This window comes from Brienomyrus brachyistius, chromosome 15 (genome assembly GCF_023856365.1).
Source record: "Brienomyrus brachyistius isolate T26 chromosome 15, BBRACH_0.4, whole genome shotgun sequence".
Lineage (NCBI taxonomy): Eukaryota > Metazoa > Chordata > Actinopteri > Osteoglossiformes > Mormyridae > Brienomyrus > Brienomyrus brachyistius.
In genome coordinates, this window is record NC_064547.1 from 777529 (window position 1) to 790670 (window position 13142).

Genomic DNA, 13142 nt, shown 5'->3' on the forward strand with positions numbered 1-13142 from the left:
TGTTGTGTACAGTATGTTACTGTAGATTTTCATACTTTTTGCTGTTTTTGCAGTAATTTACTGTATTTTTGACAGTTCATTGCTGTATATGTTATGTACAGCACATTACTGTAGATTAAATTATATATATAAATTAAATTTAAAGTAAATTAAAGTAAAAGACCGTCCTTGAATTCAGTGGAATATTATTATATTTTTTTAACATTAGAGGCATAGACATTTTCCTTGTGACTTTCACTTCAGACGTGGTATAATTCAGTATATGTTTGAAGTGTCATCGTAAATGTTTCCATGGCTTAAAATACATCTGTAATTTTTGTACTGGGAATCGGATTTACAAAAAAATCAACAAGTAATTTTTTGCCAACCCAAACGGTGGGACATTCTAAAATGCTTATCTTAAAAAAGCTTAATGTGGTTTAATGTATCAAAACAGTGATCAATAATCACCAAATTTCTCACAGACATATCAGGTTATAAAGACTTAGCAGTATAGTATCAGGGGCGGATGGATCTGCCCTCAAGATCCGCCATAATAGCCAACTCATATACGACATGCGCCTAACATATGCGGCCCTTACAGCCCGGCTTCCATCGTACAGTGAAATAGTGGACCCGCTGCGCACATCATACGCGCTCTTTTCAAGCCGTTCTTGGGTTACAGCTGGCCGCACTCGGACTGACTTGGACAGCGAGACGTTTCAGGAGGCAGAGCTTCGACCTTCTTACACTGTAAGTAAACTGTTAAAATGTGCTTTCTTTGTGCAAGTAAAAAGCGGGTGAATATATATACCAGTTTGTTTGCTGCATGTTTTTAACTTTGTATATGACCATACCGAGCCCGGTTAGCTAGCTCACACAGCATATTAGCATTAGCTAATGTATATTTGAGTTACAAATTGAGAATTTGACCAGTATTTTGTCTTAGTGAGGCGAGATGACGTGGCTACATGGGTCAGTTATTTTAATTCAATCCTGGCGCATTTATTAGTAGATCTAGATTCGTTGGTACGGACGGACCATGTCGACGCTAACTGGAATCAGTTATCACTGACTGCAGCCCATTCAACCATTTAAGATGTACCTCAGATTCATGTAAAAAAAAAACACAAATTCCTGTAGAGAAAGGAGTTCCACCTCCATCCCATAATTCATGTAATTGATGTGCATACTCAGAACACATGGCAGAAAATCAGCAAGAGATGTCAGCAGCATCTCACAGGAAGCCAGTCACCTTACCCCGTTTCAGAGTGATCATCTGCGATGGTGTCAAAGCTTTTGGCTCCGAGCCTGGCCAGCCTGGAGAGAGCTTCAACATCCAACATCTTCCGGGCATCTTGGTGGGAGTGTCGGCGGGAGAGCTGGGGTAGGTATATGGACCCAGAGAACCTCCTTCTCACCACGTAGCTTTGGACCGGGAGAGGAATGGCTTTGGGCACTCGATGGCCCAAGGAGTCGACGACTCTCTGAAAAACCCATTAAGGAGACATCAGCATTACTCCCCTCTTACCCATACTGATGGTACTCTTAAGTTTCTTACTTCACGTCTTGTTATTCAGGTCATGCTACGAACTAAATGTTTGTTCTGCACAGGAGGAATTTGTGAGCATCTTTCTTAGGATCCTTCACAAAAAGATCATGTAATTTGAGAAGTCTTGCAAAGTTCAACCTAAAATGTGATGCATCACATTCCTGAATCATACCGATGAGCCGGTAATGAAGCTGACAAGTGCTGGTGCTGAAGCCCTGCTTCACTTTGATGACTCCTGCTTCCTCTCCTCTGTTTGCTATTCTGTTACTGGATGGTCACCAGCAGAATGCAGAACTGCCTTTCATTTTGATTGGGTAGAACCTTCACCTCACAACACAGGACAGATATTCAGAGAAGCCTCCACTGCTACAAGCAATAAATCAGTGTTTCTTTGAAATATGGAACTTCCTTGCAAAAGTCTAAAACATTTATGTATAATACAGAACCATCACAGAAAAAACATTAACGCCACTTTTTATCAGTAACAAAAACTCACTGAATTATGACCCCTTTAAAAGTTTGATGTTTTCTCTGATAAAATTATAGGCATAATAATAATAGAGCTCATAGTGCTGCTGCATGAAATTACAACATTTAAAAAGTAAAGGACATTCCTCATTATTTCTCCAGCTAATATATACAGCGGAGAACAGCACATCCTGATGTATCGTCTGAGAACCGGAGACACCTTCGCTTACCAGCTAACATTCCATAAACCTAAAGAACGTAATACAATCATACCAATGCTGACAAAGCAGTAACTGGACTGTGTTTGGGTGTCAAGCTGCCACAGTATCAGGCTGGGCCCCAGTGAGCGCCCCCTAGCTGTCACTAACAAGCATAATACCAAGCAACACCTGCAGGGTATTCAATTCCCATATGACTGACGTGCAAATAAATGCAAATAATTAGGCAAAACAAAGCTACCGTAACATAAATACAGACTGGAGACAGGTCAGACAATGAAGGCTCTTGTCTTTGGAGAAGGACGGCCAGTGTTATGTCTGTATGCCTTATTTATATGCTGCATGGCTGAAGCAGTGTTATGTCTGCAGGTTTCTACTCACATTTATTAAGGTCAATAAACCATTAAGGCATATTACTTGTAAGATCCAGTTGACCTTGATTTTACCAAGATAACAGAAGACCGGAGTAGGAGAAATTAGGGTTTGGAGAAAGAAGGCCTTCTGTTTTGAAGGCCTTCTGGAGGCAGCAGATAAGATACAACAGAATAGAAATGCCCGCAGAAGCAAACCAGTCATCCTCAGCCAGGTAAATGGCTACAAACCAGGAAATCGTTAAATGAAATGAGAACAGAGTCTTGTACTATCTGAATAGGAGTTTAATTCAAATTCAAGGCTGCATATTTACTGAATGAATGAAAAAGACTGAGATTACTACTGGCCTGGGGTTCAATACAGGTAGAGATCAAGGACAGAAAGGGAAATGATTTGCACACAGAGAATGAGGATGTGATGACTGTGAATGTGGTTTAATGTGACCACTGTGGACCACTGTGGTCCATGGTCCACAAACATGCAGTTGGGTGAAAATGCATCCTAAAGTGCCCACAGTGTGTGACTATGCCCTGCAGTGGACTGGCATCCCTTCTACAGTATCCCCTGCCCTGTGCCCAGCAGTGGACTGACATCCCTTCTACAGCTTCCCCTGCCTTGTGCCCAGCAGTGGACTGACATCCCTTCTACAGCTTCCCCTGCCTTGTGCCCAGCAGTGGACTGGCATCCCTTCTACAGCTTCCCCTGCCCTGTGCCCAGCAGTGGACTGGCATCCCTTCTACAGCTTCCCCTGCCTTGTGCCCAGCAGTGGACTGGCATCCCTTCTACAGCTTCCCCTGCCTTGTGCCCAGCAGTGCCCAGGCTTCTCTTCCAGGGTTCCCCCTGTCTCAAGCCCTCTTCATGGTCATGATGATCCTGCACTAGAACCAGTTGCCAAAGTTGGATGGAAACATGATAGGTAACTGCATCTCTTTCTAACAGAGTTAGATAACATACAGCATTAGCCTCTCACAGCCTCCAGCGCATGCCTGACGTACGACATCCACCCCCAGCCACGCAGCCTTGGCTGGGCCCGACCCACTCACAGCAGCACCATAGCCCAAAGTTTTCAAACGCTGTGTATTCTCCATTTTGATAATAAAACATCCTGATTTAATCCCAGTCTCGAGGTAGCTCTCCTCTGGTTTCCAAGCCACATCGTCCAGGGGCAGATGCCTTGCATTGATAAAATACTAACATTACATTTTTATGCTAAAACAAAACATTAGCTTTAAGGAGGTAATTTTCCCAAAACTGCCGGCTAATTAGCCATTTTTAATGGTGTAGAATTGATACAATTGGGGTGAAGATAAATGCTTTTGTTAAACTACCAAAATGTCACTGATAGAGTAATTGACTTCATACATGAGCAGATGAAAATCATCAGTCTGCCCGCTTCTATGGGTAAGCCCATAAATGATTAACAGGGGATTACAGCTGCAAATAATGACTGAGAGAGGGAGAAGACACCTTCATTAAAAACCACATTAAACTTTGATCAGTTTCCAATGCAACTCCCTGAGTCACTTCCAGATTTATAAGTAATTCAGCTGTGAGAAACTGTGAAGCCAACAGCAGCACCAGAGAGAGTTTGATACTAGGGGGACATAAGATTATATTTTGAATACAAAGGTGAATAAACCCAAATAGAATATGGGGGCACACAACCCCCCAACACACCAGGCTCCTACGGCCCTCTGAGAACCCTTTAAAACCCACTGGTATTTCCTGGGGAATTGCAGCGAAAATGTGAGCTCACCTCCATCTAAGTCATAATTATAATGCCTTATTTAACAAACAACACAACATTTTGCACTGAACAAATGGTCACTAACATATATACTTTTTGTGAAGATTTTTAAAAGATGTATGTGAAACTGTAGGATAAAGACCAAAGAAGGAGGTCACAGGATTGCAGTCCTGTCTGTATTTTTAATTGCGACTTAGATCACATTGACATCCATTCAAGCAAAAATCCAAATAATGTCAGATTAAGACAGACAGCAGGGCTGGACTGGGATTAAAAATCCCTGGACTTTCTGTCCCACAGGCCCACCAACCACAGTGGGGTTCTCCATTAGAAGTTTTGCTTGGGGGGGGGGGGGAGTGGCTCCCAGAAAATATCTGGGGTAGCAGCTTTTTGTCCAGTTCAGGATGTGATTCACAGCTATTTCTCTGGGAAACTAGTGCGTGAGCTACAGGTCCACTGGGTTCCTGCACGCGCTATGAAAGCCCAGCAGCAATTTCAAATCACCATTAATGTTCAGCATGTTACTGGATTGAAAGAAGACTGCAGGGTCCTCGGTGGTCACAGAGCACACAGAACATGTGGTTAGGGGACAGCGTGTGGCTCAGTGGGCTAAGCCTGTGTCCTTGTAATCAGAAGGTTGCAGGTTCGAACCCAGCCTCAGCACATCTCACCCAGCTCCCCAACACTTCGCGGTCAACTTACTCCACAAAAGAGGAAGTTTGCACACTGCTCTGTGTGTTCCGGATGCTCAGAGCTCACAGAGCCTCTCTATTTCCCATCCTCGTTTAAATAGTATTATCGCAAAACTATAGTACTAACATTAAGACTAAGTTTAAACATTAAGTTAAACTAGACAGCAGGACGCTAATACTGGGTATGCATTTACAATTAAAGTTAAAACCATTTAACAGCAATTGACCCAGCAATAAATATTTAACTGAAATTAAGAATGGGGGAAAAAGTTGTAAGGCACTTTATTGTGTTTATAACTAAAAATAGAAAGCAACATTTCTGTATTCTGAACGCATTAAAATAGGTTATGATACACTGTATGGAACTATGGTAATGGCTATTATTACTGGCTTTGGCACTTTTAACACCCTGATGATTGAGTGAGGATAAGTCAGCTGACTGGCCATGTACCGGCTTTATAATAACACAGTCACCTTTCTGTGCGACGCGCTCACTATCGCTCAGGCCCTCCAGTACAGCTCCATAAGGTGGTAACTTCTGCCATTTAATAACAACAACTAGTATTTCTTACCAGATTTTCGAAAGCGTGGTGAATTTTAAGAGTAGAATCTAGACTTTTACAGAGTTACATTTTGTCGTATTAAGTCAACGGTCAACCATCTTCACACTGATTAGTAATGCATACGCGAGTTATACATTTATAATAATAAAGGTTCGATGGTGCTTAATAATTTTTCACTTTTGCATTATCCGTTATTAGAATGTAATCACGCCTTTTACTCGGTGTTTGGGAATTGCACCAGTAGTGATAATTCAGTATTTCTGAATTTATTCACTGAGGCGAATCTCTTTTTTCCAGTGTGACACCTTCATTGCTCCGTGAGCTAAAGTTCGTGGCCCTTGCCGCCTGCTGTAGACGAATCACAAAAGAAGAATGTGCAGACAATAAAAGATACGCGTTTGCAAAGCGTTAAAATCTTGCACGGTACACATCACACACATAGCAAAGCACGGCATTTGGCCGACTCCGCACTAGAGTCACGCAAATGTGGTTCTTGAATGACGCAGAAAGACGCCATTTTATTGCGACGAAAGAAGTTAATAGCTCAGGTGCCGTTATCAGTTTTTGATCGTAACAATTATTTTATTACCTCTGTTGACTGAGACGACATTGGGAGAACTTTCGCCGATCATCCAAGAAGATCCTGTCCTGTTGAAAAGAAAGAAAAGAATGAATGACTGATTTATTGTGTGTACAAGTTTTCATTTTTCATAATAGTAGCCACCTAATGATGCGCCTTAAGATAATTTTCCCGCACTTAAGTAACCCTATAAATTTTATGGAAACACTTTTCATTTATGCATGTGATCTCCCGTTAAACACGTAGGAAAATTAACTTAATTTGGGGGAGGGGGGCATAAATGATAAATGAGTGGATCTCCGTTCATTTTCTAACAAGCATGTATAGTGTTTCTGTAATACTCGTATAACAAATTTTCCTATTTCAAACGGATTACTAAGACTTACTTAACACAGTCCAGCAGCAATATTCAGTAATATATATTATTCTTGCTATGTAAACAAAAATCTTTATTTTTAAACGTAGGGACTGTCAATCTTTCATCAAGCACTAAGCATACTGATGACACAAGTTCACGGTCACGTAAGACCGAGGGTCTTATTGCCACACTCCCAACACCACCTTTCAAATATTAACCTTAAAGTGGCCTCCTTAAGTTCAACTTTCTGTACTTATTAACTCCGACTTGCATTTTATGGTGAGTGATCTTAAAAGCAACGTGATTCTCCTTTTGAAATGCATTGCATAGTGACGCAGGCTTATTTAGCAGTGACGCATAGGCGCGCCGACGCCGCGTGCTAAAGGGCTTCTTGGCTGCATGCTGCGAATAAGTCATTGTGAGTCAAACGTCGTTAAAACTGCTCCCAGTTTGCTGAGCACATTATTACTCGTACAAGAGAGCACAATTCCATTAAAAAAAACCGTGAGGACTCGAAAGGATTTTTGATTTATATTTGCTGCATCTTTTTTTATGCAGATTTCTTATACGACCGGACAAACTGCTTTGCATAAACAACAAAACATATACTCCATAATATAGATTATTTGATGTGCATAAGCAGGAAACCTTTGCTCTTTAGATAAACCTTGTATGTTAAATTAATTTATGATGACATAAAAATTAACTATGTGTCATATTTACTAAGTAACTTGATTGTTGCTTACAAATTTTTAACGTGAACATGCCCATATTAACAGACGCAGTGCACCATCTAGTGGTAGTATGAGTATTTATTTTGTAGAAGCAGCCTAACGAAAAATATCCTGAAGTCACCCATCCGCGTAGTACCACAGAAGCTGACACTGAAGTCTCGGCACATTATCCATTTGGTCCTTGTACCGCTGGGCTACAAATGAATACCAGTTACCACTTGTCGCAAATGCAGTGACGGATACCCATCCACTGTTGCCATCTATGCTCAGGAGCTATGTGTTAGTTGTCTACATAAAACTGCAAACACAGCTGTCTAGCCCCACGTTTCTGCATCAAGCTGTCCAGCGTTACATTTCATTGATGTATAATAAACTCTTCCCCAGGCTACCAATGCTGGTCCCAAGATAGAGTTTTCTTGTGTGAAGTAGACACGTAGTTAGAAAAATTCTCTGTAATTCCAACGGATACATTCTTTCGTTTGCTCTAACTGCATGCACTATTGCCAGCATTACTCTAAACCGAAATGTGTAAACGGATTGTGACGGCTTTGGAGGCTGATAGGCTATAAAAAGCAATATCAGGCATCGTAAAAGACTGAGGTATACAGAATGTGCACATGTACGGATCTTATAATGTGTGCGTTAGCCTGTGTCCCAGGCAGAAGATGTGCGCAAAGTTTTTGTGTAAGAAACAGGATTGTATGCAATATCCGTTAAAAGTACAAACATTTATTAAGTTACAGCTAATGGTCAATTATTGAACTATATCAGCTTCTTGACACATTTTAATTCAATTCTTTTTGAGCCACTGATATTAAGCCTTAGAGGAAAAGAAAGTAACTGAAATTATGACAAGATCTTCCCGGTGGCCAGAGCTCATCTATCATTATTTACGCATTTTTTTAATTAATATATGTGTTAGTGAGTCGTTTCTAAAATTATTGGCCCACAATTGCTGCAAAGGTAAAAAGACATTATTAGTAAGCCATGTAACGATGTGTTTTAGAAATTACAATATTACGTATTTCACTTGAACAACATAATTCACATATGGATATTCACGGGATTCAGGTAAAGTCTGTAAAACCAGTTTTTTGTTTCCAAAAATATATCTACTTGTGAGGAGTACTACGTCAATATATATGATTTTGCAGTAGCTAAATGGTTCAGTTATTTTATACATGTCGATAGCTTATTTATATACCTAATCATTTCGGGGCTACGTGCCCTGATGGGTGTACATTAACCTAAATCCTAATATTATACGTAATGAGACAATTAGGATTTTAAAAATTAATTGTACATTAAATCCAGACAAAGAATGCCGTTAATAAACAAATGCCATTGACTTTCTAAAAGAAAGATCAGTATCATAACTTGTGTTGAGTACCATGCCTTCACTATGATTTTCAAACGGCCTCGCTAACCTTACGGACATGAATTCAATCAAAACAGTATGTAAAATCCCAATACAGGTAAAGCTAAAGGCGTGAAAATAGGTATGAGCATTTACGGACCCGTCTATTACAGACGGAATTAAAATATCTTGATAAATTATTACGTGCTTTAAACGGCAAACGAATAATAATTAATATTGAGACCAAGATTTTTTTTTCTACTAAGTCTCAGCTAACAATTAACAAGATGTCCGTTTTTTCAAAAATTTCCGTAAACGTTGCAGATATTAATTTGATTTACATAGAGTTTATTAAAATGTCTCTTACATGCGGCGTTTCAGTCACCAGCTCCGCTCAACCACGTCAAGCTACGGCCTCGTTTTTACGGTTATCCATTTTATAACCCTAACCCTAAAGGCATGTCAAACGGAGCAGGGGTCACACAGCCCCTGCCCACATGATTCAGACGACAGACTTCAAACTCCTACTCATGCCGCCTCGGTGGGAAATGACGGCTCTCCGCTCCCATAACCAGGAAATGCAAGACGGCATGCAGCTCGCCAGCCGACAGACTCGCAGCCCATGTGCGAGGAAAAGAAGCCGGCGCGCGCGATCCGCGCGCTCTGAGTCCGTTTGAGCAGCAGCGAGGCAAAGCGGCTCCTTCCTTGATCAATCATTTTCAATGTATCAGCAGGAGCGTCAGAAGCATTTTGAATATGGGGGGACACACTGGCATAGAACTAATATTTTATGTTAAATGTGTGTGTGTGTGTGTGTGTGTGTGGGGGGGGGGGGGGGGGTCCAAACGAATAATTATGAAATGTGAGGGGGACACGTTCCCCCTCAGATTTAATAGCGGCGACGCCCATATGTATCAGTCATAACTCCTACACTCTAATACACTAAATATGGCAAAAATGCTGTTTTGTATAAATACTATGTATGTGCCTAATAAAATTTAAATATATACACGTGAAGAGGTACAAAAATTAATTAATAAAAGCGCGTTATGAAACAGGCAGTTTGGCAAATGCCTTATAATTATCTACACCTCACGTCATAACTGGGAGATGATATCAAGGTGGGGCGGAGTTTCATGCCTCTTTATACTTAAATTTTCTATACTAAACTGAAACAGCTTGCAAACATATATATTTTCCCAGAAAATACTGGAGAGGAGATTATTGTGAATGGACCTCCGCTACCCTGCATAGGATAAGTAATTAAAAACAATCTAAGCATACAATAACACAGCAATTTAACACAACGATTGTGCTATATTAAAAAAATACTACTGTTTGACAGAAATAATGACTTATGAGGCTGATGTACATTCAACGTCAAAGCAAACCAAAAGATTTTTGATGGCCTATTCATTTGTCCAGAATGTGTGCTTGGAGCCGCATGATACTGTACTCTGCTACATGCACATTCAGATTCCATCTGGCTCACCGTCCAGCTCCACCCCCCACGTTTGTGGGCCCCCACACCCAGAATTCACCACAGGCCTCCAAAGACCAGGCTTGATATTTAATCCCAGTGCAGCCCTGAGAGCATTCGCAAAACGTCATCAGACATGATTACACTCAGGCCGCAACCTGCTTATGTAGTAATTGATGCTTGTTCACTGCCCAGAGGTACAAGGGCAACACATATTCACCAAACCTCACATGTTTGTTTTGTTCTGTTTTTGGGTGTGGGAATCCCCAAACCTGGAGGGGGGGTTTCACAACGCTTTCCACGGAACCCAGTCCTGTAGCGACAATTTATCATCTCAGCTTGTGCGTGACCGAATTAGAACCAGTATCTGGTCATGCGAAATATGTAGGGAACCAAATATGTATCTTAGCAGCACACATAGTTAGGGTAATAAACCTCAGATGTCATGATCATGACTGTAAAGAGCGTAGACAACCAGCTTTAGAAAGCAAAAATAATTTTTTATAAATTGGCAATAGCATATATATTACAGCAAAGATTAAGGTATAATGTTTTTGATTGAGCAGAATCATTTATATAATTTTACACATATGATAAATATTTTCATCAACGTCCTTTCCATTCAGCGTGGAGATTTCTGGCAACAGTCACAGTTATTTCGGTAGATATAGAGCAAAGGGAGATTTCTCATTCATTTTTTCCTGAAAAAAAGACAAAAGAGAGCAATATTCTTGGTGTTTCAACAACACAAACATTATATTGGCATTAAAGCATTTGTTTATCATCATGCTGGAAGAAGAATTATTCATTCATTCAATCAGTTATGTGATTTATACTGGATCTTTTCCTACACAAAGCATTACTTTTTGATTCTGTGACATTTGTCACAAGGTGGTGATGAATGTGGCTTCGATAAAAAGCAGCTTTGATGGTACTCCTGCATTTAGCTTCTTGAGAAGGTGTACTGTACATCTATTTCCTCCAGTTAGCTGGCTCTTTGTGCGAGAGGAACAAGTTTGTCCAAGTGACAAAGCAACTGAAGATTTCTAGATAATGGGCAAATGGACAAAAGTGAAAGTGAACAGGCAATAAAAACACAGTTTCCTCACCATGGGCAAATCTTCAAGTGTCTCAAACTTGGGCTTCCTGAAATTTACTGCTTTTGCGATTCCTATAGTCACTACCAGAGTTAAAGTGATAAAGAAGATACAGAGGATGGCTACCAGTCCTGGGTTTGTGGCCACGACATCAGCTGAGCCTGCAAGACATGATCCATTTCAATGATGACTTCATGTCCAGCTTATATTTCCATGATCAACTGTTATTTTAGTGAATTCAGCACAATACACACATTGTAGTATTCAGAATAGATGATGCAAACCAACTTCTAACTGTAGGCCCTGAAACAACTTCAGCTCTGAAATAAATCTCCCCCTAAAGAAAGGAATTGCAATTGCATTCAGTTTTAACAACTGGCAGAGTTTTAATGTGAACATACCAGTATTTACAGTGACATTCCCACTAGTTCCGTTAAAAACTGACACAGCAGTGAGGGTTGTGAATGAGGTCATATGATCAGGCTTTGCTGCGACAGAGGAATTATCGGTGATGTTGAGCCCAAGATCCGTGGTATTCAGGGTGAAGGTGCTCAAGGTCCAAAGACCAGACTGTGTCGTGGTCCTCACAGCTGTGCTGAGCTCTGTGGTCCCGGTCATTCCGTCTGGCGACTCTGTGTGATTGACTGTATGGTTGCTGTCTGTCTGAACTGGGGAAGTCACTCTGACTGGTGTTATGCTGGACGTTTCTGGATCTTTAGCGGCTACTACTGCAAATGAGATACAGCAAAGGGAGGCGATAGTAAGCAAGATATTACAGCATTTAAGTGAAAGCAGAAGTTCGGGAAAAGTGTGTGTGTCCTCAGAACCACTGTAGGCTTTAGTATCGTGAGTAAAAACAGAGCTAGTGCAGCTGATGTAGTTATTAGGCAAACAGTTCGCTGCAGCGTAACAGCTTAGTAAGGACTGTATGTTTGCGTATGATATTGTGTGTTTCAGGAGCGGCTAAGACTACTGCAGCTACGAGGCACAGCATTGACAAGGCAAGTATCCTTGTAGAGATGTATTGGTAGCAGCAATACCACGAGGAGGTGAACATGCTCGTGAATGTTTTGAACGCAGTTCAATATGGCGGCCGCCTGCCACGCAGGAGCGGGGAATTGACATAAGGAGTGGTGTGATTTGCTTAGGTGGTGCGAGCCCTCGTTCCGCAGAAAGACTGGATTCTGGGTTCTCCTGGGCTGCCAGGACTGGCTTTCCTTGCACGGTTAATTTATTTTTGCATGCTGTCATATGCAGATATTATGTGGTGAAGATGACCTATTCTTTCAAATATCGTTTTCAATGATACTGCACAGTAAAATCATTATAATAAACACAATAGTCGACTCTTTAACATACAATGCTGTGTAACAATGTACTTTTTCCCACCTGTAGTTACATTATAGATGCATTCCAGTGCATAGTAATAGCTTCCATATGACAAATCTGTTTCTTAAAAGTAAAAGAGGCAAATTATGCTTTTCCAACAAGACGAGGTGCCGCTCAGTGCGGATCTAGCACTGGTTTTTAACTAAATCAAGCGGCAAACATAAAAAAAAAGCATAGTCCTTCCTTACCTTGCAGGTCAGCAAAGCAACAGTGAACACAAAAAACAGAAAACAGCGCTGTGTATGTCACCCTAGCCATGCTGCTTCTGGCCGACTTCCCCACAGTAGATAGCCTGAATAAATACTCCCAGAACGGCTCACATCCTTGAACGCAGGATATGGCCATGAGTAAAAGTGGGCGTGTTCCTGCTCCAAACATGCCCAATGGGTGCTTTTCCCTGTTTGCCCCGATCTGTTTACTCACGCATTGGCACCATGATCACCCTCCTGCTGTGCAACCAGAATGAGCTTTCGTACTTGATATTATTTAAAAAATAAGTGGTTTCAGTCATTGGAACATACACACATTATACACTATTGCATGACGATTTGTCATG

At 41.0% G+C, this 13142-nt stretch overlaps 2 protein-coding genes across 2 annotated transcripts in view; both read right to left on the reverse strand.

The window, feature by feature from the left end:
* Window positions 1-6216, reverse strand: part of LOC125708613 (cAMP-specific 3',5'-cyclic phosphodiesterase 4D-like) — a 58725-nt gene extending 52509 nt beyond the window's left edge. The window contains exons 1-2 of the mRNA XM_048976288.1: window positions 6181-6216; window positions 1240-1466 (exon numbers count right to left, since the gene is read on the reverse strand). Coding sequence (XP_048832245.1) covers window positions 1240-1466; window positions 6181-6201 — 248 coding nt within the window. The 5' untranslated portion in view covers window positions 6202-6216. The remainder of the gene's footprint in view (window positions 1-1239; window positions 1467-6180) is intronic.
* Window positions 6217-10579: 4363 nt separating this feature from the next.
* Window positions 10580-12982, reverse strand: LOC125709031 (uncharacterized). Its single transcript, XM_048977029.1, has 4 exons — window positions 12775-12982; window positions 11599-11925; window positions 11210-11358; window positions 10580-10801 (listed from the first exon to the last, which is right to left on the reverse strand). Exons 1-4 carry the CDS (start codon window positions 12962-12964, stop codon window positions 10754-10756), a joined length of 714 nt encoding a protein of 237 aa, XP_048832986.1. The 5' UTR covers window positions 12965-12982; the 3' UTR covers window positions 10580-10753.
* Between the last annotated feature and the right edge of the window lie 160 nt (window positions 12983-13142).

What these genes read in the sequence shown, in the direction of transcription:
- LOC125709031 (XM_048977029.1), bottom strand. Translation starts at nt 12,964, where the DNA reads ATGTTTGGAGCAGGAACACGCCCACTTTTACTCATGGCCATATCCTGC. An exon ending in TTGCTTTGCTGACCTGCAAG is followed by an intron (nt 11,926 to 12,774) that starts GTAAGGAAGGAC and finishes TCTCATTTGCAG; the next exon opens with TAGTAGCCGCTAAAGATCCA. An exon ending in GAATGTCACTGTAAATACTG is followed by an intron (nt 11,359 to 11,598) that starts GTATGTTCACAT and finishes CATGTCTTGCAG; the next exon opens with GCTCAGCTGATGTCGTGGCC.